General features: G+C 39.2%; 1 protein-coding gene across 2 annotated transcripts in view; it reads right to left on the reverse strand.

Moving 5' to 3' along the window:
* Nucleotides 1–10,916, reverse strand: part of SULF1 (sulfatase 1) — a 96,814-nt gene extending 85,898 nt beyond the window's left edge. The window contains exons 1-4 of one of the 2 annotated variants that reach the window (XM_077808975.1): nt 10,884–10,916; nt 10,346–10,405; nt 9,795–10,029; nt 688–927 (exon numbers count right to left, since the gene is read on the reverse strand). In XM_077808975.1, coding sequence (XP_077665101.1) covers nt 688–927; nt 9,795–10,029; nt 10,346–10,405; nt 10,884–10,916 — 568 coding nt within the window. Of the gene's footprint in view, nt 1–687; nt 928–9,794; nt 10,030–10,345; nt 10,406–10,883 lie in introns of those variants that run through there. The other variant, XM_077808976.1, reaches the window with a different exon arrangement.
* Nucleotides 10,917–24,948: the final 14,032 nt, after the last annotated feature.

Raw genomic sequence — 24,948 nt, forward strand, 5'->3', positions numbered from 1 at the left:
TTGTGAGCTGTCAGCCTCCACCCTAAATCCCACTTTGTCTCCAGCATTTATAGTGTTGTTAAATATATTAAAAAGTGTTTTTAATTTATAAGGGGGATCACACTCAGATGCTTGCTATGTGAAAGGGGTCACCAGTACAAAAGTTTGAAAACCACTGCCTTAAATATATGTTTCTGTTCAGTTTCAGAGAATGAAAGTGAAGATTACCCCACACTAAAGTTTAAATTCTCATCTTCATCTTGTTTCACCCCCACCATACACATCTTCACTCCTGTGAGGTCTCTGGTATCAGTTTCTGCAGTGGCCCAAATATCTTCCCTCATAACTGCTTCTCTACAACTGGGCCTTAATACTGACCATAATCATGGCAAGATCAGAGCTGCTGGCTCAGAATCACACGGCCATGATGATGCGCATCTCTCACCTAGGTGTAACTGCTCAACAGCCTAGTCCTCACCTGAGACATCCAGATATGAAAATATGCTTCCCAGTACAAGTGGGATTCCTTATTCAGTCTTTGGCTGTAAATCTGGCTAAACCATTACAAATAGGCAGTGCTACCCTCACTCATGACACACACCTTTTCCCTGCTCCAACACTGAGCCACTGCTTTGCTCCTTAAACCTAGTTCGAGACACTTTTGCCTCATTTTAGGCAGAGATTTAAAGCCTAAGAACTGTCTCTTACCTGTCCGATAGCCAGTGTTGTTGAGATACACTGCAAAGGTACGTGGTTCATGCGTTGCTTGCCAGGAAGGAGAAGAGCAGTTTTCGTTGTTGGTGTATATGTTGTGGTTGTGAACGTATTTCCCTGTCAGCATGGAGGACCGAGATGGGCAGCACATTGGGGTGGTTACAAAGGCGTTGATGAAGGTAGCACCTCCATTCTCCATGATCCTTCTAGTCTTATTCATCACCTGCAAAGACCCTGAAATAAAGAATAACTGATTTTACTATACCACTACTAAGAAACATCTAAAATACATTTATGTCATGTCACCTGATATTTAAGTATATAAATGTATAATTACATTTGCCGTCTGTTGTTGGCTTGGAACATTTAATTGACTAGCTCTAATTTTAAAGAAAAAGTAAACATTGTAGATCATGTCACCAAAAACACTTTGCAAAATTCTAGGAAGTTTGAGCTCTTTTCTTGCTCAGTCACAAAATAAAAGTGTAGATTAATCTGATAGGCAGATTCACAAGCCAGCAGCCGGTTGAACATTATTGTGCAAAGATAGATGGTGCCATAGAACACATCTCCAAAAGACAAGTAAAACAGGTACCATTCTAAGAATTAATAAGCTCTATTTGACATTGAAGACTCAACGAAATTCTCTCCTTTAAGGTATAAGAAATTTTAATATTTGCCCCACTTCTAACTAATTTTTAATTTGATTTAGAACTTGATCCTGCAGCCCCTTACTCGTGAATATTCTAACTCATGCAAGTTGATTCCCATTGAAGCCTGGGACTTCTCACACATGCACTATTTATAAATGGCTATTTGACTTCTCAAAAGGATTTAAAAAAATATTGTTTTACTGCAATACATGCAAAACAAATAAGCCCTTACAATATTAGTGGAGTATTAGGCTTCAACAGCTTTTGCAGTCACCCAGCCAACAGTGATTTAATTATACATTTATCAAGTAGCAAGCAAAGCACAGAGTTATTTTTTAAAAATCACATTAAAAAGAGACCACATGCATTGACAATAACCTCACTGGGTGAAATCTCTCCCCGTGCAGAGGAGCAGCACACAGGCCTCTGCAATACCTAAGTTCTGTGTTCTGAGTCAGCTTAGCATTTGTGGTTGAATCAGCAAAATGATTTTTGATAGCAGTCCCAACCAAACTCCTGATCATTATGATCACATCATTATGCCTGGGTCTAGCCTAAGGACTTGGAGATGGTTATCTCAGGGTTTTTTTTTTTTTAACCTTTTGAAGCTCAACAAACTCATGTTGCAGAAAAAGATGAGGGCAGTAGGTAGGATCTTCAGGTGTTCAGCAGCCTCTTGCTGTGAAATGGTGAGCCCGGTTGCTTGTGCTAGGGTCTGTGAGTACTTGCTGATAGCTACCAAAGTTTTGCAATGGTCAGTTGTCCAACAAGCCAGGAACTCTTGGGGGGGGATGGGATGGGGGGCGGGGGCAATAGGCCAACGGTCACTAAGGGGTTTTGTAGTTTTACAGCTTTGGGGAATTTTGAGAAGTGGATTTTAGTTTCTCTTCTTATATTTTAGTTTACTTTGCACAGCTCAGAGCACTTTGCTTACAGTCAGTTTCAGTGTTTCCCTGTTCTTCTGTATGGGTCTATCACAGAGAAACAGGAAGAAGAAAAATATTTTAAAACCATGAAAAATGGGATTGTAAAGTCACAAAATTGCTAGGAAGGCTCAGGGCCAGGAGTAGTATCTGAACTTATCTTTAATTATTTTGAGGGCTGTCGATTAATTGCAGTTAATTCACATGATTAACTACAAAAAATTAATCACAATTAAAAAAAATCGTGATTAATCACGCTGCAGATTAATCACTATAGAACACCAATTGAAATGTATTAAATATTTTTGTATGTTTTTTACATTTTCAAATATATTGATTTCGGTTACATCACAGAATACACAGTGTACAGTGCTCACTTTGTATTATTATTTTTTATTACAAATATTTGCACTGTAAAATGATAAAAGAAATAGTAGTTTTCAATTCACCTCATACAAGTACTGTAGTGCAATCTTTTTATTTATTGTGAAAGTGTAATTTACAAATGTAGATTTTTTTTGTTACATAACTGCAATCAAAAACAAAACAATGTAAAACTTTAGCACTCACAAGGCCAATCCGTCCTATTCCTTGTTCAGCCAATCACTAAGACAAAGAAGTTTGTTTACATTTACGGGAGATACTGTTTCCTGCTTCCTATTTACAGTGTCACCTGAAAGCGAGAACAGGCATTCGCATGGCACTTTTGTAGACAGCGTTGCAAAGTATTTACATGCCAGATATGCCAAACATTCATATGCCCCTTCATGTTTCGGCCAAAATTCCAGAGGACATGCTTCCATGCTGATGTTGCTCATTAAAAAAATAATGTGTTAATTAAATTTGTGACTGAACTTCTTGGGGGAGAACTGTATGTCTCCTGTTCTGTTTTACCCACATTCTGCCATATATTTCATGTTATAGCAATCTTGGATGATGACCCAGTACATGTTCATTTTAAGAACACTTTCACAGCAGATTTGACAAAACGCAAAGAACATACCAATGTGAGATTTCTAAAGATAGCTACAGAACTCGACCCTAGGTTTAAGAATCTGAAGTGCCGTCCAAAATATTCAGAAGTCTTAAAGATCAACACTTAAATGTGGAAACTACAGAACGTGAAGCACCAAAAAAGAAAATCAACCTTCTATTGGTGGCATCTGACCCAGATAGTGAAAATGAACATTCATCGGTCCGCTCTGCTTTGGATCGTTATCGTGCAGAACCCATCATCAGCATAGATGCATCTCCTCTGGACTGGTGGTTGAAGCATTAAGGAACATCTGTATCTTTAGCGCATCAGGCACGTAAATATCTTGTAATACTGGCTACAACAGTGTCATGCGAATGCTTGTTCTCACTTTCAGGTGACATTTTAAACAAGAAGCGGGCAGCATTATCTCCTGCAAATTGTAACCAAACTTGTTTGTCTGAGCGATTACTGAAGTAGGACTGAGTGGACTTGTAGGCTCTCAAGTTTTACATTGTTTGATTTTTTGAATGCAGTTATTTTTTTTGTACAGAATTCTACATTTGTAAATTCAACTTTAATGATAAAAAGATTGCACTATAGTACTTGTAGTAGGTGAATTGAAAAATACAATTTCTTTTGTTTTTTACAGTGCAAATATTTGTAATAAAAAATAAACATAAAGTGAGCACTGTACACTTTGTATTCTGTGTTATAATTGAAATCAATGTATTTGAAAATGTACACAACATCTAAAATATTTAAATAAATGGTATTCTATTATTCTTTAACAGCGCGATTAATCGTGATTAATATTTTTAATTGCGCAATTAATCGTGATTCATTTTGTTAATCTCTTGACAGCCCTAATTATTTTTAAACAATTTAGTCGATTTCAAGTTAACTGGTTACCCCAAACACTGATTTGTTGGTTTTTGTGGGGTTGACGTATCAGTGTTAGCAACTGAAATTTGACTTTGTCTTTTGTATCAAATTTCCCTTTTTTTTGTTTAAGTGGGAGATGGAAAATGAGGAATTGGTGTTTTTGACTTTGTGGGAGTAGGGTTGCCAACCCTCCTAGATTGGCCAAGAGTCTCCCAGAATGGGCCTCAATCTCCTGGCTACTGAATCCAATCCAGGAGCTTTTAAGCCCCTAAAAGTCCAGTGGCCCCGCGTGGCTCCCAGGAAGCAACCGGCATGTCTGGCTCAAAGGCGCAAGAACCGTGGCCTATGGGAGCTGCAGGGGCGGTGCCTACAGGCGGGGCAGTGCGCAGAGCCTCCTGGCCAGGCTGCCCCTGAGCCTAGGAGCCGGTCGCTTTCCAGGAGCCGCCCAAAGTAAGTGCCGTCCAGCTGGAGACCGCACCTCTTCCTGTGCCCCAACCCTCTGCCTCAGCCCTGAGCCCCCCCCCCCACACTCTAACTCCCTCCCAGAACCCACACCCCATACGCTGTCCTGAACCCCGAACCTCCTGCCCCAGGATCAGCCCGGAGCCCCCTCTCCTGTCCTGCACTCCGAACCCCTCAGCCCCATCCCCAGCCCAGAGACCGCACCCCCTCCCACACCACAACCCCCTGCCCCAGAAAGTGAATGAGGGTGGGGAGAGCGAGCAACAGAGGGCGGGGGATGGAGTGATGGGGCAGGGCCTCAGAGAAGGGGTGGGTCAGGGGCATGGCCTCAGGGAAGGGGCACGGCAGGAGGTGGGGCAAGGGTGTTTGGGTTTGTGCAATTAGACAGTTGGTACCTCTATGTGGGACTCCTTACATCTCTCCTTTGAGTAGTCTAGTCTGCCACAATACTGTATATGTGACCTTTAAAGATGCACACTTTGCAGGAATGGGCCCATGGTGAGTCGAGTTCATTACCCTTTCACAGATGCTCTTTTCACCCTGCAAACTTGTATAGAAATGTGTATAGGAAAATATTCAACTAAATATAGACAAAGAGCAGGGATTTAAAGATACAGAATTTAGGAAAGTAACTGCTCAGTTCTGCTGCTGCTACTACTGCTGCCGCAGTACATTACTGTCAACGCTGGGACTTGTGAAGAGCAGACGGTGATCTTCCCTTACATTCCTGAGACGCTGATTGTGATGTCCCCGTGCCATAGAGCCAGACCCTGTGGATAGGATCCCACTGATCATTACATACAGTTCAAAGCAAATACAATTTATTAAACAGCAATCAATTAAAAAAAATAAGGAAAAAATGGAGAAGGTTAAAGGAAAATACATAACCCCACTCTGTGGCATGGGGATATCACAACCAGATAAGGGAAATTCAGTTTGTTCCTCACAAGTCCCAGGCCTCCTTCTCAGGCCCTGGCTGTGCTGCAGGGATGCTGCAGGTCAGACACTTGCTCTGGCAGTGGCCACACGCCCTCAGGCTTTAGATGGTAGGACCCTTCTTCCCAGCATCGCCCCTGCCCCGTCGGGGTTACGATCCCCCTCCAAGTCTGACCTGTGAAGCCTCTTGGCTGGGGGCATCTCCCTGCACTCGGCCCACTGCCCAGGGTCCCCCTTGCTCTCCCCAGCCGCTCACCTCACCCGGCTCCGGACTGCTCCAGCCCCAGCTCCAGATTCACTCTACCTCAGCACTGTGCTCTGTCTCTAGCTCCCTGGGCTGCTTCTCTGGCCCCTCTGGCTCTGGTTTCTACAGCTCTCTGGGCTACTTCTGTGCCTCTGCTCCCAGCCCTGACCTGCTTCCTGGGCTGCTTTTCTGGCTCCTCTGGCTCTGGTTACTACAGCTCTCCTCCCAGCGCAGGTCTGCTCTCCAGGCTGTTTCTGTGACTTTGCTCCCAGCACAGCTTGGTCCCCTGCTCTCTCCTTAGCTCGGCCCCACTCTATCTGACCCAGGCAATTCCAGCTCACACAGAGGATGGGATCCCCTGGCCTCCTGACTTCCTCATTAGCCTGCCCGCCCTGTCAGTCAGGTTGACCTGAAGTTTCACATTGGCCTCTCTTCATTGTTCCAGGGGACTGTGAGTGTCAGGGTCCTGATTTCCCATTGACCCTTCCCCTTACTTTTGGTACTGGGAGCTAGCCAACCAAAAAACCCCCCACTGAGTTTTAGTAAGGGACCAACAGTCCCCTTACATACAGCAAAATACAAATAGGAGATGAGACTTGCTGGTATTAACAAGTTACAATTATCTGCCATCTGCAGCTCTCCTCACTGCCTGTGTACCTTGCCATCTGGAGACAGTCCTCGGGGCACACATGCAGATTATGTCAGACAACAGGACAATGATGTTGTACATGTCTAAACTGGGGAGGACCTGAAGGGTACCAGATCCCAGGGAATGTCCACTCTGGTCATATGAATTAAGAAATTTTGTCAGATCAAAAAATTCAGCCTGACTGCTCAGGATATTCTAATGGAGACCATGTCCGGTAGCCAAAGCTTTATCCCAGAGCAAAAGCTTATGGGAGGAAGCATTACTGCTACTGGAAATTTTCTTCCAATTGCCCCACAGATAGAGGTCTCTGAAACTGCATCTGCTAACCAGATCTCACAATCACAAAACAAAAAGCATTTCTTTGGTTCCCATGCAAGAATGCAGCAAGGAGAGAGGACTTTTCAAGTCTCTGGATACGTTCAGAGTTTCTGTTCCTGTGTGTGCCTCTCTCAGTACTTCAGAAGTTCTACTGAAGGTGATGAACAACAAACCAGGAAGATGCCTGTTGAGGCTCCCCACACTGGCTGGCCCGTCTATGATTCTACTCTATTTTCAAGCTCTCAGTGGCCCAGCTTAGAAGATGCTACTTTCCATATGTGAAAAATAATACGTCTTTATTCCCCATTCATAAAAACAGATTAATTTTGATTTCAAGAACAGGTCATTATGTTTATTTTATGTATGTGTGTGCGTGGAAATAAAGCCACATTATTTCCCTCTTCCCACTATACAGGTATCAATTTGCACACACTATAGCAACAATTCCCAATTTGTGGGTCACAACCCCAAATCTGGTACCTACAAAGATGTTTTCCATCAACTGGAAATCCCAATGAGATTTTATGAGTCCCATCTCCTTCATGACATTATACATTATACATTGTATAATGTATTGTTGTACTAGGGGTTGAGTGAACCTGCGTGTGTGTGTGTGTTCTTCATTCAGGATAAAGGTAAAAAGCTATCAAGCACGTTTATGGAATAGATAGCTGGAACAATAGAGGCGACCCCCCAAAACATAGGCCACATGCAATGCTGCACATGTATCTGAGCTATGTGGGTGGAGGGGTTTGACTGCAGGCTGAATGCAAATGGAGGGGACCATATGAGGGAAATTGAGAGATTGACCATGGAGACAGACAGAGAAGGCAGCAAAGAAGAAGTCCCAGAGACAGCCAGAGAAGCACGTGGGTAGCCTGACTCTGAAAAAAAACAGTGAAAGACTTTGGGTAGAGTGCTGGCTGGAAAGAGGCTTGGAATTGTGAGCAAAGAAACTGTATCCTGCTGTTTGATTCCTACTGTGTTCAGGGTAACAGGACTTTAGGTACATTCCTTGTAAAATACACAGAGTTGCATCAAAGAAACAGCTAACTCCATCAATTTCTCCTAATTGAAATAAGTAATTCACAAGGCCCTGAATATTGGCTAGCTGCTTGGGTTATAAGGGGAAACATTATTATACACTATCATGCACTCTGTGGTACTTCCCAGCTTCCTGCAAAATTTTATTTTAGATTTTATTTCACTGTTCTGTATAACTCTAGGACACATGGGAGGTGAATTTTACGTATTTTGCTTCAATGATTCTACACTAAGAAGGCAAACATCTTCTATTACAAAGTATGTAATTTGCATAGTTATCAGATATATTGTGCTCAAAATAGAATAGAGAATCATTTATGTTGGAATCCTAAAAGAGTTTGTTACATTGCATAAGTCTTAGACCTCCTGATGCCATGGCATAACCAACTCTAAATATTTTAAAGGAACTGAGCTTTGCCCACGTGGGGTCATAAACAGAAAAATGATGACTCATATGTAGAAAATAATGTATCTTTATACCTTTCAAATAAGCAGAATGATCTATTGTTGAAACTGCAAAAAAAAAAAAATGACATGCCTTGGGAACAAATCCTGGTTCAATGTGCAAAGGGTATGTACATTTTCTATGCATGGGAAAACTATGCAGGGATTGTGGAGAACAGAACATTCCTTCAATCCAGTGGTGAGGCATATGTACAATCAGGTTGCAGTGGTTTCAGCCCTCTGTGAACCCCTAAGCAAGTTTCTGAGTCAGCAGTTCCAGTAGGTGAACAGAGAGGTTTACTACATCCTTGCTACTCTCCCAGCATACCTACAATCCCCTCTCCATGGTCTTGTGAAGACAGCTGCCAGAAAGCACTGTTCTGTGTGCACTTTCTTTTCTACATGGCCTCTACAGCTTGGCCCAGTGCCCAGTGGAAATGGGCCCCTGTTTAGCCGTAGAAGGGAGGCCAGGGCTTGACCCTTGTACAGAAATTTCCAAAATGTCTGAAACTAAAAGAAACAAGTCTACATAATAGCTCTAGAATCTCTTAGACTAATAATATAGGATTGTTTATAACCACTGGATGGCCATTTATTACGCTGCACGGTTAAATAAACCAGTGATTACAGAAGACACAAATAAAATAGATTAGACAGACAGATCTAAGGGCTCAATGGGAAAACTCACTATGCTCAATGACAGGATTAGCCCTAAGATAAGAAATATGAATTTATTATTTGTGGACTAACAGCCCCAAAAGTTGTACAGTCATTACCAAATCATAGCAAATACAAAAATGCCCATAATTATGTAAGTTTAGTGGTTAATATCTTTCTAGAGCATTTAAGGAAAAATATGCCAAGAAGGACTTCTTGAAGATCATATAAATATTTTAAACACTTATTTTCCTCAGAAAATTATGAGAAAATCATTTCCTACATGTTGTCCAAGTTGTGAACAACAACAACTGCATATACACAGGACAACTAAACTGGCCTCCTTTCCTATAATTGACATGGTATGAAAATAGCTTGACTTTAAAGATATTTAAAAATTACATATAAATAATATAAACTTGTGAGCTGAAATTAGGTCAAGTTTGCATGTGTGTGTAAGATATCAGATCGTATGCTGTACATGACAAAAAAGAAAATATAGCTTTTTATCCATCTGGTACCATGCAATAGGTAACAATAGCATCAACTTTTTAAAGAGTTATATAAAAGCAGACTGTCAGAACTAACTTAAGTATTATTAATTGAATTTCTTGTTTTTTGAAACTGTTTTTGGCCCTATATGTTTTTACATACTGTATTCCTCCCAACCTCCTAGGTTAACATGGCTGATTGTTAGATACTTATCCCCTAAACTGGAATTAGTTGAGTTAAATCAGATGAGCAATAAAATGTATAATACAATTTTTAACAATATAATTTCCAAATTGGTGAACCACGTCTGATAACATTGCAGAACAGGCACATTTTTGAATGTCAATTATCATGTATAGCAGAAGTTACTGAAATACATGTGTAAAGAAACCGAGTAGCAAATAACATAATTATGTCTCACCAAGCTCCACATCTTGGTCATCTGTTAGTACGAGAATAATGTTGGGTCTGATATTTTTTCGCTCCTGCTGCACACGTCCTCTGAATCTTGGGGATTTGACAGTAGTACAGAGACTTCTTAGCAAGTCAGTACTGAGCACAGTCAAAAGGAGTGCAAAGCAATAATATTTCATTGTAGTTTCAATATCACAAGCAAAATAATTGCCCCAAAGTGTCTGTTCCTTAGTTTTCAAGATCTGTGGAGAGAAAAAGATTAAAATTGAAATGCTGCCGAAACAGTGAATAAACTGGCAAAAACGTTTGGAGAAAGGTGATATTCAGAAGTCAAAACTAGCAAATACAGAGTAGTGTGACAGCAACTCACGTAGATTAATAGTAGTTTTATACTAAGTCATCTTCTGAGAATACACTGAGACATTTTGCAACTTCACTTTTCATTTTACTTTTGCTCCAAGTTAGTCTATGTATTCATACAACTTCCCACGTACACCTCACACTTCACACCACACACCCCTTTTTTGTTTTCAGCACAGTGTTCCTTAAATGCAGTACCTGGGTGTAGTAATGAATTGCTATGATGCAGAGATGTTCAGAACATCTGTAGGAGGAGCTCTAAAAGAAGGTAAAAGCAGAAGACGTGTTAGTCAAAGACCTCACAACTTATTGTGCTCTGAACTAACTCTCCGGAATTGCACATCAGAGCTTTTCTTTCATCTACTAAACGAGAAAAATAGAAGAAATCTACGTTCACCATTGCTTACATAATGGCATATCTTCCTTGTTGGTTAGACGGCACCTTTGTGTTTAGAGGTAAGTGAAATATATAATCTTGTCATTGCCATATGTCTTTGTACAAAATTTATAATCATCCTGTGAAATTCTCAGAATAAGAAGTGTTAATTTCAGCCGGATGACACCTGGAAAGCAACAGAATTATTTTAGGTTAACTCACCTGCATGAGATATTAAACACTCATGAAGCAGACAGAACAGCATGGCTGTCATTTGTAATCTGCATTGTATCACCACACTGAAAAGTCATCTTTCTACTGACAGAGATCTCAGCTTAAGTGACATCCAGACAATCTTACCCAGCATTGTGAAAGCACGTAACTGTCTCTCATCAATCAACGATGGAACTGAGTGCATCATCTATAATGCACAGTACCTCTGGCAAACCCTTCTCCTCAATGCTCCCTTTTCAGATTCAGCTCAGTATGCTTCTCAGAACCCCCCTCCCGGTGCTTGTCAGTCAAACAGCCTTGCTATTGTAAGACTTGATGCAAGCACCGAAGTTTTGCTTTGCTGCAGCAGATCTAAACCTGCAACTGAAAATGATTGATTGGTCTTGGGACTAAAGGTTAGCCACTTACACTTCAACATTTTTTGCATGACTGACTGAAGCCCTGTGAAAACATCACATTACACAGTATGGGAAAAAAGCTTGGAGTAATGCCATCTCACTTTAGGGCATTAACTTGCTGAAAGCATTTTTTTTTATTAATTTTTATTTTGGGACTACAGATAAACTGCAGAAGCCTCATAATTTTTTTTAAAAAAACAAGTCACATGGGAAAGTCTGCATGGGAATTGGGCTGCCCCGGCCTTAATTATAAGGGAGCACTCTTCCTCAGAAGGTCAGCACTCTCACACCTGAGACTTCATATTTAAACATGTAGCATTAGCTAGTAGCAGACAAACACCTAATTTAATGGGAGCACTCCATAACAAGAGAAAAAGGGGCCCATCACTCATCTAAAAATACAACAAAAGGTGATATACATCTTGTGAGGGAGAACTTGACACAGACCGCTAGAAAAGGGATACTGTGCTTGTTTTCACACACACCTGTTATTTTAAAAAAAGAAAAGGAGGACTTGTGGCACCTTAGAGACTAACAAATTTATTTGAGCATATGCTTTCGTGAGCTACAGCTCCCTTCATCGGATGCATTCAGTGCATTTTTTTTCCACTGAATGCATCCGATGAAGTGAGCTGTAGCTCACGAAAGCTTATGCTCAAATAAATTTGTTAGTCCTGAGGTGCCACAAGTCCTCCTTTTCTTTTTGCGAATACAGACTAACACGGCTGCTCCTCTGAAACCTATTATTTAAAGCTTCACAAGATATCCTATAAACAGTTTCATACTGCTCACTCTGCAGGCTGTAATGACACCAGAGGAGTGTGAATGTCTTTCAAACAAAAATCCAAGTGTCTGTTGCAGAGTAATCCTGTCTTCCATTGTCTGTTCACCAACAAACATTCTGGTCTATGATTGACTTTAGGGCAATGCAAAGCCAATACGCAGGGATCGGCATTTAGTGTTAAATACCATTTCAGTGATTACAGGACATTCAGATAAGTAGACTGTAAGTCTGTAATTAGGCTGGAGTGACTTTTAAAAATACTTCAGTTTCCACATATTTGTTCCAACTCACAGAAAAGCTGACAAAGAACAGGATCACTGAAGAAATAAGCATTCTTCTGACAGACACCACAGGCTTTTGATGCAAAAGCAAAAATATAATTTCCCTAACTGTCTGATCTTTAAATAGCAAAACTTTGACTCACCTCACAAAGCTGGAAAAGATGTGTGAAGTGAGAGTCAATGTTTCATTTCTTATATCAGTTGTACTGTACAGCAAACTTTTTCAGACAATGTTGACCCAGAAAGTGCAGTCATCCTGACTGCACTGAGCAAACATTGGCACCAACATGTTTGAATAATCCCCCGCAGTATGAACTTCGAGTTCCTGACAATTACACCTCAGTGCTAATAAAATTTAGAACAGTCCAAACCAACATTACCAGCTATTCTTCAACTTGTTTGGGCTATACTAGTCAGTCAGTGAGGAAAAAAAAAAATCCTTTAGCCTTAATTTTTTATTTTATTAAGCAAACATCCTAGTCAGACAATTCTTTTCTAGAAATAAAAGTATGAAGTTACTTTCCAACTATTTAATTTCTTTTTCTCTTGATAAGGGAGGACAAATGACTGAATTGAGCTAAAACTTAAAAAAAAGTGACTCTTGCGCAAAAGTACAGAAATGCAATCGTTGATCACTCATAGAGCTCTGAATAACGGTATCCTCCCCCCCCCCCTTTTTTTTTTTTGTACAGACAATTCTTTATTCAAAAGTGACCTTTTAAAACCTTCCATCCTCTCACAGGCTGGTTTCCAGCTCCAGAAGGCAATGAAGTACAGAAGAAAGCAGACAAAATGCAGAGCTTGATAGAGGAGACAAGGATGCAATGTTTGTGTTGGATACTCTTTCGGAGCCTACGAGTGTCCTTAGAGACATAGCAGTTTGTCTTGAAAAAGTCAAAAATAGGAGAGATTTTTAAGAGAGACCTTTTTTCTTTACACATGGCAAGTAAACTTAAAGGACTGTGCAATATCCAAAAGTCAAAACTCGACTACAAGTTCCCTTTTTCCAGACAGGTAAATGAGAACACTGATTGTAATTTAGATCGATGCTATATGGAAAGTTTAAATATTTTTTATCAGTAGAACATACATAATGACAACTGAAATCTTAGGAAAATGGAAAACAAGAGCAAAAGAAAATTAAAAAAGACCATCTTTCCTCATTTGGATGTAATTTTTAGTTCACAGTCACTCTTTTTTTTTTTTTCATTTGAACATTAGGTCTTAGCTTGAGTTCACTTTTCTAACACTGGTGCGACAAAAATGAAAACTTAGCACTTCTGCTGGCATCCATATTGGTATTCTCAGAAGACAGGCTACGACTGATGGACATGAAGAATGAACTGCCCCTCATGCAACCCTTGAGATAATTCCTCCAGGGGAGGCTTAAACTAGATCAGTGTAGCAGTGGGAGGAGACTTGTGCTGCCACAGTTTGTGGTATGGGTAAAGAAGGCTTCCCTCTCCAGGGCTGTCAGTAGGACAACATCACTGGAAGGGAAAAAGGGAGGAAAGGATAATGACTTTACAAGCAATTCTCACATTTTGGCCAAAATTGTCAGGAGTGACTAGTGATTTTGGTGTCCCCACTATTTAGTGCCTGACTCAATATACCATAGAGGAGGGCTGATTTTCAGAAAGAGCTGAGCACTTTCCCTCTGAAAACTGGACTTCTTTACAATGTCTCAAGTTGGGCACCCAAAAACTGAGGAACCATATATCACTAGTCAGTTTCAAAACTTTATCAATACCAGTACTATCCTGGAAATGTTTTGGCTTTTTGATTCTAACATATTTCTTGATAGTACCCCCTTGCAAAGAATATGAATAAAACTCTTGCTAGAATTCTCTAGGTTTAAATGCCACTTTTCATACACTTTGTATAATATCAATTACCCACTAAACATTCCTAAGTTTCTTTCTTCATTGTATACTTTAGAGGCCTAAGGGCAACTCCACAACCAGAGTCCTGGAGAAGAGGCCTCCAAACATCATGAGTCCCCAGCCTGCCTGTTTCTGGCAGAAGGAACCTGGCTTACTTGTATGGATCACTCATATGTCCCTAAATCTAAAGTCAGGCTTGGAGATAGTGAGCTAAGAAGCTGTGTGAGTGCTGGTGTGTATGATCATGTCACCCTCCAGTGGCTTTTCCACAGACATGGTAACGGAGCTACTTCTACCAACTAAGGGGGGAATCTCCTGTATCACAGGTGGTATGTCCTGTGGTTTTGGAGCATTAGAACAAGGATTGTAGTCCTGGCTCTCCAGGTACATGTGCTCTATCTAATAACTGTCTGTTGGCTGCAGCGTGTAAATTAGTTTCAATAGGAATCCTAATGCAAGAGGCTTCTGCCCTCCTTATGTACTGGATGGTTTTGTGATTTAGGGTTCTATTCCCATCCTTGTCACAAAATCCCATTGGACAAATCAGTCTCTCTGTATTTTAAATTTCCCTGTCTGCAAAAGTGGGTTAATTAAATATTGGTACTATAAATGCATGTTGTGAACCTTAACTAACATTTTGAAGGTGCTTTGATACCCCATGACGTAAGGTACTATGAAAAAGCAAAGAAATTTTTATTAGTAGTAGTAAGGATACTAAGGATTCCAATATTAAATAAAATATAATAACCACCCATGGCATAACCATGATGGCCTCACCATATTACATATTACAGGCTGCTTCATCTCCTCTACAAGATAGACCACCCTTAATGAATGGGGAGGAGGAGAAAGCCAAAACACAATCCCAGACAAATTATCCTCATAGGACGTTCCAGATGAAAACAAACCAACACCACTCACTATGAGAAAACAGTCCTTCTTGACCACAAGTATGGTGATCAGTATAACTCTCTGGATGTTAGTGTGGATCAGCTGACTCAACAGGCTCTAAGTTTAACAACCTTGAAAGGAATCTGACCCCAAAACCCCAGCTTTCCCAGTTTCAATAATACCAGAGCCTTCCTGAGAGAAAAGAAAAGAAGAAGAAGAAGCAGGTATGGGGATGCTAACGGTATTTTATAACTGCCTGCAGAGGCCACTCAAATTGACTGGTGGGGCTTCTAACCTGCCAGGCCCTGCATGGCAAGTCTCACACCAAAATCTGACAGACCTGGATGGATGGAAAAGAGCACCAACTTGGTGGTGGCTTGGCCAACCAGTCTCCCAGTGGAGGTCAGACTCCATGCTTCCCACCTATCACTTTCAGTCATTTGTTTTAACACAATGCAAAAACCCAACAGTGATTCTGAAATATCTGTACTGACTAATTCTGTAGTACTTAGTTATGCACAGCACTCATTAAACTTAATGCAGAGAAGCTCCAGGATGGGGTAGAAGAGGTCTAATTCATCCCTCAACACACATGCACAGCTTCTATTAATCTTTAATGTACAAACATCAATGGGAGATGAGACCCCTTAGTTTTAGTATTTAACACAATCTGATTTATAACAGGTACATTGTTAGAGACTTTGCCTGGATCATGAAATTGTTAATCATACAAGTATAAAATTATATAACAAAAGGTCATGTGAGGCTATTTGTTAAATTTGCATCAAACCAACCTGGTAGTTCAGAAGACTTTACTCTTTTCAAAATATATTGCCTTGATGGGCTGTAAGATTGTACAGCAGTAATAAAAATAAGAAGTCTGCATTCTAGTGTTATATTCAAGTATTTCAGTTTAAAAATGCTGACAGAGATTACTATTGTGAGTTAAGTAGTGCTAAGACCTTTCTCAAGTCCGACACTTATATCTGCTCCTTAAAACAAAACAAACAAAAAACACAGCAATCCCTTACAGGCTATCAGGCACAACAGAGTAAAGCAGCATTTCAATTTCCTGTGGGATATCAAGCCTGAAGCCATGGAAAATACTTTTACAGTACAACAAAATCAGGAAACAGCAGGATCCACTGCCTTCTCTTAAAGGTTAATCCACTAATCTTACTTGTAAAGCATAGGATTTATAGCAAACACAAAGTATGTAGTTGCTATCTAGGTCTAGCCTCTATCTATCTGATAAATGATATATTTTGTCAGTCAATCAAAGTTATCTGCTCACCTTCAAAATATAATCTGTCCATTATTATGATGTTTTATCAGGCTAGATTAATAGACCACTAATTATAATTTAAAGTAACTGCAGGCTCTCAGAGATTCATAACCTACATTTTAACATAGTAATTTCACAAACAACTGCAGACAGGACATGGCCACTAACCGATTTGAAAAAGGAAAAGCCTGGACTCATCTGAAAGCACACACATTTTCTAATCTACTTCTAGAATTGTGTACAAGATAAAAAGCATCTTTATTAGGAGAAAATTTCCAGGAGCTCTACCATAGTAATCTTGGGGCTTGCCAAATTTCAATGAAATTCTCAAAATGCATAGTTGTATGAGAATCAACTTGCTTGGCAAAAAAAAAAAAAAAAAAGAAGACAATTTTTACTTCAGTACCATAAAACTAGAGTTGAGTCAATCCTTAAAAAATTCAAAACAAATCAAGCTTTATCTTTTATATTAACTATACACTACATGAAACAATAGTTTAAGGGAAATTTCTAGCATATCTATCACAAGAAAAGTGCCTTTTTGTTAAGTTACAAACTTCTATTAACTCAATTTCCTACATTTATTTTCTCACCATCTAATTTACTTTATTTTAAAACTTCATATTTCAACACAAACAAGAAGTGCACTTGTCATACAAAGGAGGCTGATATAATTAAGCAGATGACGTGCCCCACAAGAAAAACCAGCCATTCATGAAAGCTGGTCACCAGAGGCCATTTCAAACAATGCATATTTCAAGTAATCTAAAGTAATCCCTTCTCTCTACTGATTTGGTTTCCAGGCAGTCTTAAGCACATGTGTGCAGAAAACAGGAGGCTTATTAAAACCTGATGTTATATTGGAAGCTATAATGCAATAGGCTTATGATTGAATTCCCTGTCTGTGAGCCTTCAAAGAGAAAAAAAATCAGTTAAAGTTATACGCTTATTGAATTTATGAGCGCCATGATCTATGTAGTTTATTAGCATTTGCTAAATAATTAAGACAAAGAAAAGTAATTAGATGTGCACTAGGTTTTGAACAGACTTCTAATATCAGATTTTGATCTTTTTAAAAAAGTTAATTATATCTTGACTTTCCAGCTACAAGCTAGCGTCATTGGCAAAACACGCCACATATTTTTCAACTATAAACAGTGATCTTTGTGTATGAAGGAATTTAGGTAATTTTAAAATTCCTTTTTAAAAACCACATATCTTTTCTGTAACCCTGCTCTGTTCAACAGAGTGGGACATTATTAAAACATACTGTACAATAACATACTAAGGAGTCAGTGATCCAGTAAGTTGTCTTGAATCAGGAGATCATATCACAGCAGTGAACAACAGGGACACAGTTTTTATATTTTAAGCAGAACTGGGGTACATTTAAGTATGACCTGCATGACTTGGAAATTGTGTAGAAATATACTTTAAATATGTTCTTTCCCTTAGAAAATAAAATAAAGGACACTTTAAATTCACAAGGCTTGATGTTTAAATTGGTCTCAATATATTCCCTCAAAGAACTGCATCTCTGATCTGAGGACTTTAAAAAAAAAAATTGCCAAACACTTTGCTTTTTGTATACAAATGCACATAGTTATTTACTAGTAGCTTAATTTGAATATACACAAAACATCTTGTTTAGTACAAAATGCACACATATATTTATGGCATTATGTGCACACTAGACACACACTAGGCAGAATATGCTGACATCCATATTGTAATGTATGTTTAGACACATAACACATATACGTGCCCATAAGAGACTGTATTTTATTTATGTAAACATATAGTAGCACTTCTTGTACTTTTGAAAAAGCACCTCATACGTACACCTAGATGTAATGTATAATCGTGGGATTTTCAGAAGGGCCTAAGGGATTTCAGTGGGAGCTGGCATCTAATTCCATTAGCTGCTTTTGAAATTCTCACCCTTATACGTTAGAATTACTACATTAATTGATTTTTAATATACATACAGACATAGCATTTGTGCACGTCTATATCTGTCAATATACACACACTTGATACATTATAGAGTATCTAGGGCATCCACTGACTTTCTCTGTGGCTTCCCAATTGAAGGCACAATCCTGAAAACCTGTGGTCATGCGAGTAGTTCCATTAAAATTCAAATTAATCAGTAATCCCAATCAATTCAAACTGAATTTAATTGGACTATTAGACTGAGTAAGAGAGTGCAGAATCAGGCTCCTAAAGAACTTTTTTTTAAGCAGGATCTTCCTTATCAAGTAACCTTCCAATTCTAACATGCACACCTCAACGTACATAAGAACGTTATGAAAAGAACAAGAGGTGCATGAAGTTCCTATCTGATAAGCCCTACAATATAGAGAAATCAGCATATTAATAATAGTAAACAGACAGTCAGAGCAAACAAAACAATCTGTTACAGAAAACAGATGCTTCATATCCTTTTCCATAAAGCCCAGTCAGTGAGGAAGGTGCACTGACTCAAGGGATGGCTGATCATATCACCAGGTGTATCAATGTCATTTTTAATTGCCTTTTTTATAATATAGAGGGCCCAGGCATTCTCTCAGCCTCCTCAGCTACATCACCAATAGGGGTTCAAAGGTAAATGAGCATCCCAGAAAGCAAAGGACTTTTATCTACCTTAATGATAATTCTTCTGACCCCCCAGCACTGCTATTATCCTACAATCCCCATTCCCAACATTAAAGCCATGCTCATAGCACACACCTGCAAACGCTTGGAGGGGATTCTTAAGAGTGACCTGTAACTGACCCACCACTAGGAAATTTAGAATATCATCTCCGCTGTGCCTATAGTCCAGTGCCAGAAGGAATGGCATTCCAAAACTTCATGCCACATCACAGCAGGTGAAAAAATAATATACATCACTCCTGTATTAATATTTAAAGGGATGCTCAGCTGCTTTTAGATCACGTTTTCAGACTTGGTGTCTAAAGCTGGACACTTAAATCCACATTTAGGACCTGATCCTACAAACACTTAAGCTCATGCTTAACTATGCAAGTGAATAGTCCCATTGAAGTCAACAGAACTTGACTTTGGGGGAGGGGGAGGTGGAAGGGTAGGATTTTTTCTTAAATTGGAACTGAATTGGAACTCTCATGAAGGGGGATACTTTCTTGAATCAGGACCTCTACGAATATTGTAGAATGAGTTACCACCAGTATTATTTGCAGCAAAAGCAAATTATATGTAAATATTGGGATTGTGAATTTCATAGATGTAATTTTTTCCATAAACCAGATTCTAAAAATGTTATGCTCATCCAACAGAGAACAGAAATACCCTGTTCAGCTTCCTTGTCAAAACAAAACTAATCAACACAATGTGAATTCTGAATATCAAATACTCAAAGAACTGCTTGCGTGCAATCTACAGACTGAGGTCTAAGAGACAGACTGATTTACTGAAATCATTCCATTAATGGTTTTGAATCACAAATGAATTTGAGACACTCACAACTGACTGGTACACATATATGCCGCCCGCCCGCACTTTGAGAGTGGAAATACCTGCATGTGTACTTTAAGAACAGTGATAGTATTACTGCAGGTATTTGCTCCTCCAAAGTGTAGGTGCACCTATGTATGTGCATGTGCAATTTTACAAATGTACGAGCTGAAGCACCATACAGGACATTTGGCTCAATAAGTTCATATGTGCAAATGTTTATTTCCAAATTTCTTGCTTATTAGGAGATGCGCCAATACAACAACGAAGAGATTTGATTGTACGACATCTTTAAAGATAGTTAATTGTAGGCCTGTGGGTGAGCCAACTTTCTACTAAGATGCCCGATAGAGCATCAGGCTGAATTTATTTTGTTAGCAACTACGGAACAGGAAAGCAATTTTATGCTCAAGTACCTGATTATGCATTATGAATGGAACTTGGAAACCAGTGCCAAGAATGGAAACTGTTAACCATTAGGTGCAGCCTTTTAAATGATACAGTACAGGCCAGAGATGGGCAGGGCCAAATTCATCAAAAAACACTCCCAGCTAATTGGAGTCAAAGAGGCAAGGGGCAAAATTTTATATTCATGCTGCTTTCTTCAAGAGCTAGATCTTCAAGAGATGTGGCCTCCCCTTTGAGCTGTCTCCCCATTTATGACAATCAGTGTCAGGACACCTTAATGTATGGTTCTACTATGTAAAAAAAATTTAAGCTAAACTGAACTGTCATTACAAATATCACACATCTTATACTGCCACAACCCCCTTGTCTGGATGGACAGTTTGGCACAACGGTCCCTGTACTCTTGGTTAATCAAATAGCATTACTGGACTCACTATTTTAGTCCAGTCTACTTTGGTGTTCATTTAAAGGCCCCTTACTCTTAGGGATGAGTGAACTGGAAGTGAGTAAAATAAGAACCTGCTGAACTTTTGCCCCAAACTCAAACCATACCTGAATTTAACTTGACAACAATATTGCTGATCAATATTGCCTCTTTGTGTCCTTGTACTCCCCTGTCAGTCTGTCTGTATCCACCTGTTGTTTTGAGAGTAAGCTCTTTAGGGCAGGGACTGTCTTCTGTTCTGTGTTTGTACAGCGCCTAGCTTAACGGGGTCTTGGTCTATAACTGGGGCTCCTAAGCAGTATGATAATACAAATGATTATTTTTTATTATTAATTATTATTATTCTAAAAGAATGACTTATGCGTTTCAAAAGAATTTGGTTAACTCTTTCCCCATCACAATTTTTCTACCTTGGTTCCTCCCAGGTTCAGAAATGTGAAATTAGATTAGAAATGCTATTTTCCCCATGTTTATGGTCTTGCTAGAAGCAAGAATTTAGCGATAGACAAATAGGATAATGTTTGTATTTCTATGACATTTACATTACGGTGAGTCCTAATACTCAGATCAGACTTGGATCATCAAACAACATTTGAGTACAGTGCCTCTTTCATTACCTTCAGACTTGGGATCCTCTCCCTTTGACTATGGAATTCCCTCTCCGCCTCCCTTGTCACTGCTTATAATTGTGCAAAAAGACAAGGTTATTTTCCCAAATAAAAAATGGTTAAACACTAAAGGCCATATTCTGCTCTCTGTTGTGCTGGAATGACTCTGGACTTAGACCACTGAAGTTGATGGAAGAATTCCCATTGACTTCAGTGGTTGTTGGATCAGACGCTTACGCAGGTGCAATTGAGAGCAGAATTCGGTTCAAACCATCTTTGCCTTTGCTATTGATAAACCTGGAGGAGTTAAAATATTCAGGCTTTGAAAAAGAAAATTAACTGTGAATAGAGAAAAGAGGAGTATTTGCAATCTTCTTCTCCCTGACTAACATGTAAATGTAAAGAGCACAGCTGGAATGAAACAAATGATCTGATTGGTTGTTGATGAGTCACGTAGGTATAAATGCTTCACATTTACCACACTGAATGCTCATAATATAGGAGCTAATTCATGTGCCATGAATACGGTTCTGTATATGGGGCTCTTTAAAATAAACAAGCAAATATGACTAATTTATCAGGATTGAAATGACGGTTTTTCTAATGGGACCCTCCACCCTCACGTGGTTGATTTTAAAGTGAAGTCTCCTCGTAGCCAACCTAGATGCAATATTCCATGAGTTCTATTTTACTCAATGAAACTGTTATTTCTTTCAAATATGGAATTTCATATTTAGTAGCACTGTTGACAAATTCCAGTTGCCTTTGAAAATATCACTCAAGCTGCTTTATTGGTTTGCTAGCAGACTGCAGACTTCTAGGGTCAATTCTGGAGACAATAAATAACAAGCATTTGCCAAAGATCTCTCACTAAATCAGAAAAATCAGAAGTTTAATATTTAATGTTCTAATTAAAACTTTTTTTTAAATTTACTTTGTTACCCTTCAAATCCATACAGGAGGAGTTAGTCTCCTGGCAGTAGGTCATTAAGCACTGAACTGGGACCCAGGAGAACCGGATTCTTTTCCTACCCCCTCCACTGGCCTGTTGAATAGCCTCGAGCAAGTCACTTCACCTCTGGGACTCAGCTTCTGCACTAGCTGAAGGGGGATAATGGGAGTTGCCACTTTTGCAAAGCGCTGTGAGATCTACAGCTGAAGAGGGCGATGTAGGAGCCAGGTATTATTGTTATCTGCACCTACATGTTCAACTCATTTGCCAAATGTGTGTATTTCTATATCTCAGTTGGTGAATTTTAACACAATTTTCTAACCATAATAAAGCGACTTATCTGTATGAATGCAGTGCCTAGGAACCATATTCACAGACCAGGGCCCCACTGCACTAGGCACTGTACTCACATGGGCAAGAGTCTCCTGGAGGCAAAGGGAAAATCGTAACCAGGCCTAGCTGTGTAGTTACCTTATTTACACCACAATGTCATCATGACTATTACATAAATTCCTATTACTTCTAAAGCCAGGATATAAGTTGATTGTACTTGAAGATGTCATTATGATCATACCACACCAGAAGACACTGTTTTCATGACAGCTAATGGACTTCTCAGGCTTTGTTTAAAGCAGGATTTGAAAGGTGTTAGCTAACGTGTTCCTGCAGAATCTTCTCCATGGCAGGAGTCGCTCTTGAAGGCAGCCGTGGCCAAGGGTAAATCCTGGTAGCACATGTCCATTGAGGTAAAGCTGTCAGGGGGACGGAGCCGTGGTACCTCCATGCAGTATGCCCTAGCAACCAGGGATCCTGAGTTTTAGGGCTCATTTAGTGGGACGGAAACATTATCCCCCTGACAAGAACAATCAGGGAGAAACTCTGCAAAATTGACAAAATTGTTCTCCTCTTTATTGCCCTCCCATGGGTTTTGCTATGTGAGGATGTAGCCGACACTGAATATTAGTACCCAAAATCTCTGGACTGAAAGGGTCCTGTATTCTTCTGCAGTTCCATGCTGCAGTGTGTAGGAAATTATAACAATTTACTACACAGCAAAAGCCCAAGCAGTAGTACAAAATTCCCACTATGTGTCAAACAAAGAGAGCATGCAGAAGACTTTATTTTGTTTTCTTACCAAAGAGGATACCCTGCAAATACACCATACATTTCAAGCATCTCTACAGTGCTTTTCATCCAAGAAATTTAAATCTGCTTTATGAAATGTTAACTACATTAACTAAATACTTCAAACCACCTTAATACTCTCTTGAAAAGCACAATTCTACATATCCTAATCCCCCACCTCCCAAAAGCAGAAGACAAAGATCATGCAAGCAACAAGACATGCACTTTAATTAGTCAGTCAGACACCAGCTTTTGTTCCACCCTCTTCCCCATCTTATTTTCTATTTAGACTGCAAGAGTCTAGGGGCAGAAACCTCATCCTCTTCTCAGTTGGTAAACTATCTACCAGACTTTTGGGCCTATATAAATATTATAATTAAAACACCCAAACACTTCAGTAAACATAGAGTAAGAATGGACTTGAAATCAAACAAGCATTATGTTTACTTGTCACATTATACCAGCTTATTTTTCCATAATCTCTGATACAACATACTTCATTTACCTTTTTGTCAAACTGTTGTATCAACATTGCCAACTGTTTGTAAGAATCCTTCATGTTTTCACCGACTGTATTGTTTTCTCCCTTCAGGTTTTCATATAATATTGAGATACACATGCGATTTTCTATGGAACAGACTTGGAAAACAGGTTTATTAAAGCCCCTGGTTCTCAACGTAATGTTTATGAATCTGCAAATGAACCGCTCCAGTGTTTTAAATAACACTCATAACCCCTGGGTTATAGCAGTATAGTGGTAATGAGATACTCACTGCTCACCAAAGGAAACTACTGTAGTTTATACTTGAATAAGAACAAAATCCCCAAACTATAAATGCATAAATTTGCTACACACACACACTATAATGAAAAAGTAGGTTCTGCCAGGAAATTGTTCTTGATAAACCAACAGTTCTGGGCATTCTATGAACGAAGGAATGAATAAAAATACCTAAATAATACAGAATAGAGCAAGTCAGAAATTATCACCCTAATTGTAATCCATATTTCCCAGTCATTCTAATTACTCTAATGTTTAAGGATATGTATGTCTATTTATTGCAAATATTGTTTCCTAGCTTCTACGGTTTACAAATTCAAAGACTTAAAACAAATGGTATGATTTGTCAAATTAAGGTTGTGGACCTTATTTCCACATTGAACATTTAATATTCTGCCCAGTACCCCAAACTATATCTCCAATTGTAATAATCAAATGATACAGGTTTTAGTTTACAGGCGAGGACACCATGGGAGTGCAATCTTGGGAAGCAGATAATTGTAAGAAAATAACAAAGAGCAATTGCTAATTAGGTTTTCTTTTAGTGTGAAATTACTTGAAACAAAGGCAACTGATTGATCAGCACAGAACATATGTATCTCCTAGACAGTATGAGAAATGCCACAAGTTAGCATCTACTACATGCCTAAGGTTTATTGCTTAAAAGATAATCCTTATGCCATATGTTAGGGGAATAACCAGTGGTAAAGGACTTTTGGGCCTATATTTGTTTCTTCCTCTGGAAGGTCTACGATAGCTAATAATAGTACTACAATCTCTTATAGAGCATCTTCTATCCAAGGGCCTCAAAACACATAAAATATTAAGTGATTTAATCTCATCCCCGTGAAGTAAATACTATCATCCCCATTT

This window comes from Eretmochelys imbricata, chromosome 2, assembly GCF_965152235.1.
Source record: "Eretmochelys imbricata isolate rEreImb1 chromosome 2, rEreImb1.hap1, whole genome shotgun sequence".
Classification (NCBI taxonomy): domain Eukaryota; kingdom Metazoa; phylum Chordata; order Testudines; family Cheloniidae; genus Eretmochelys; species Eretmochelys imbricata.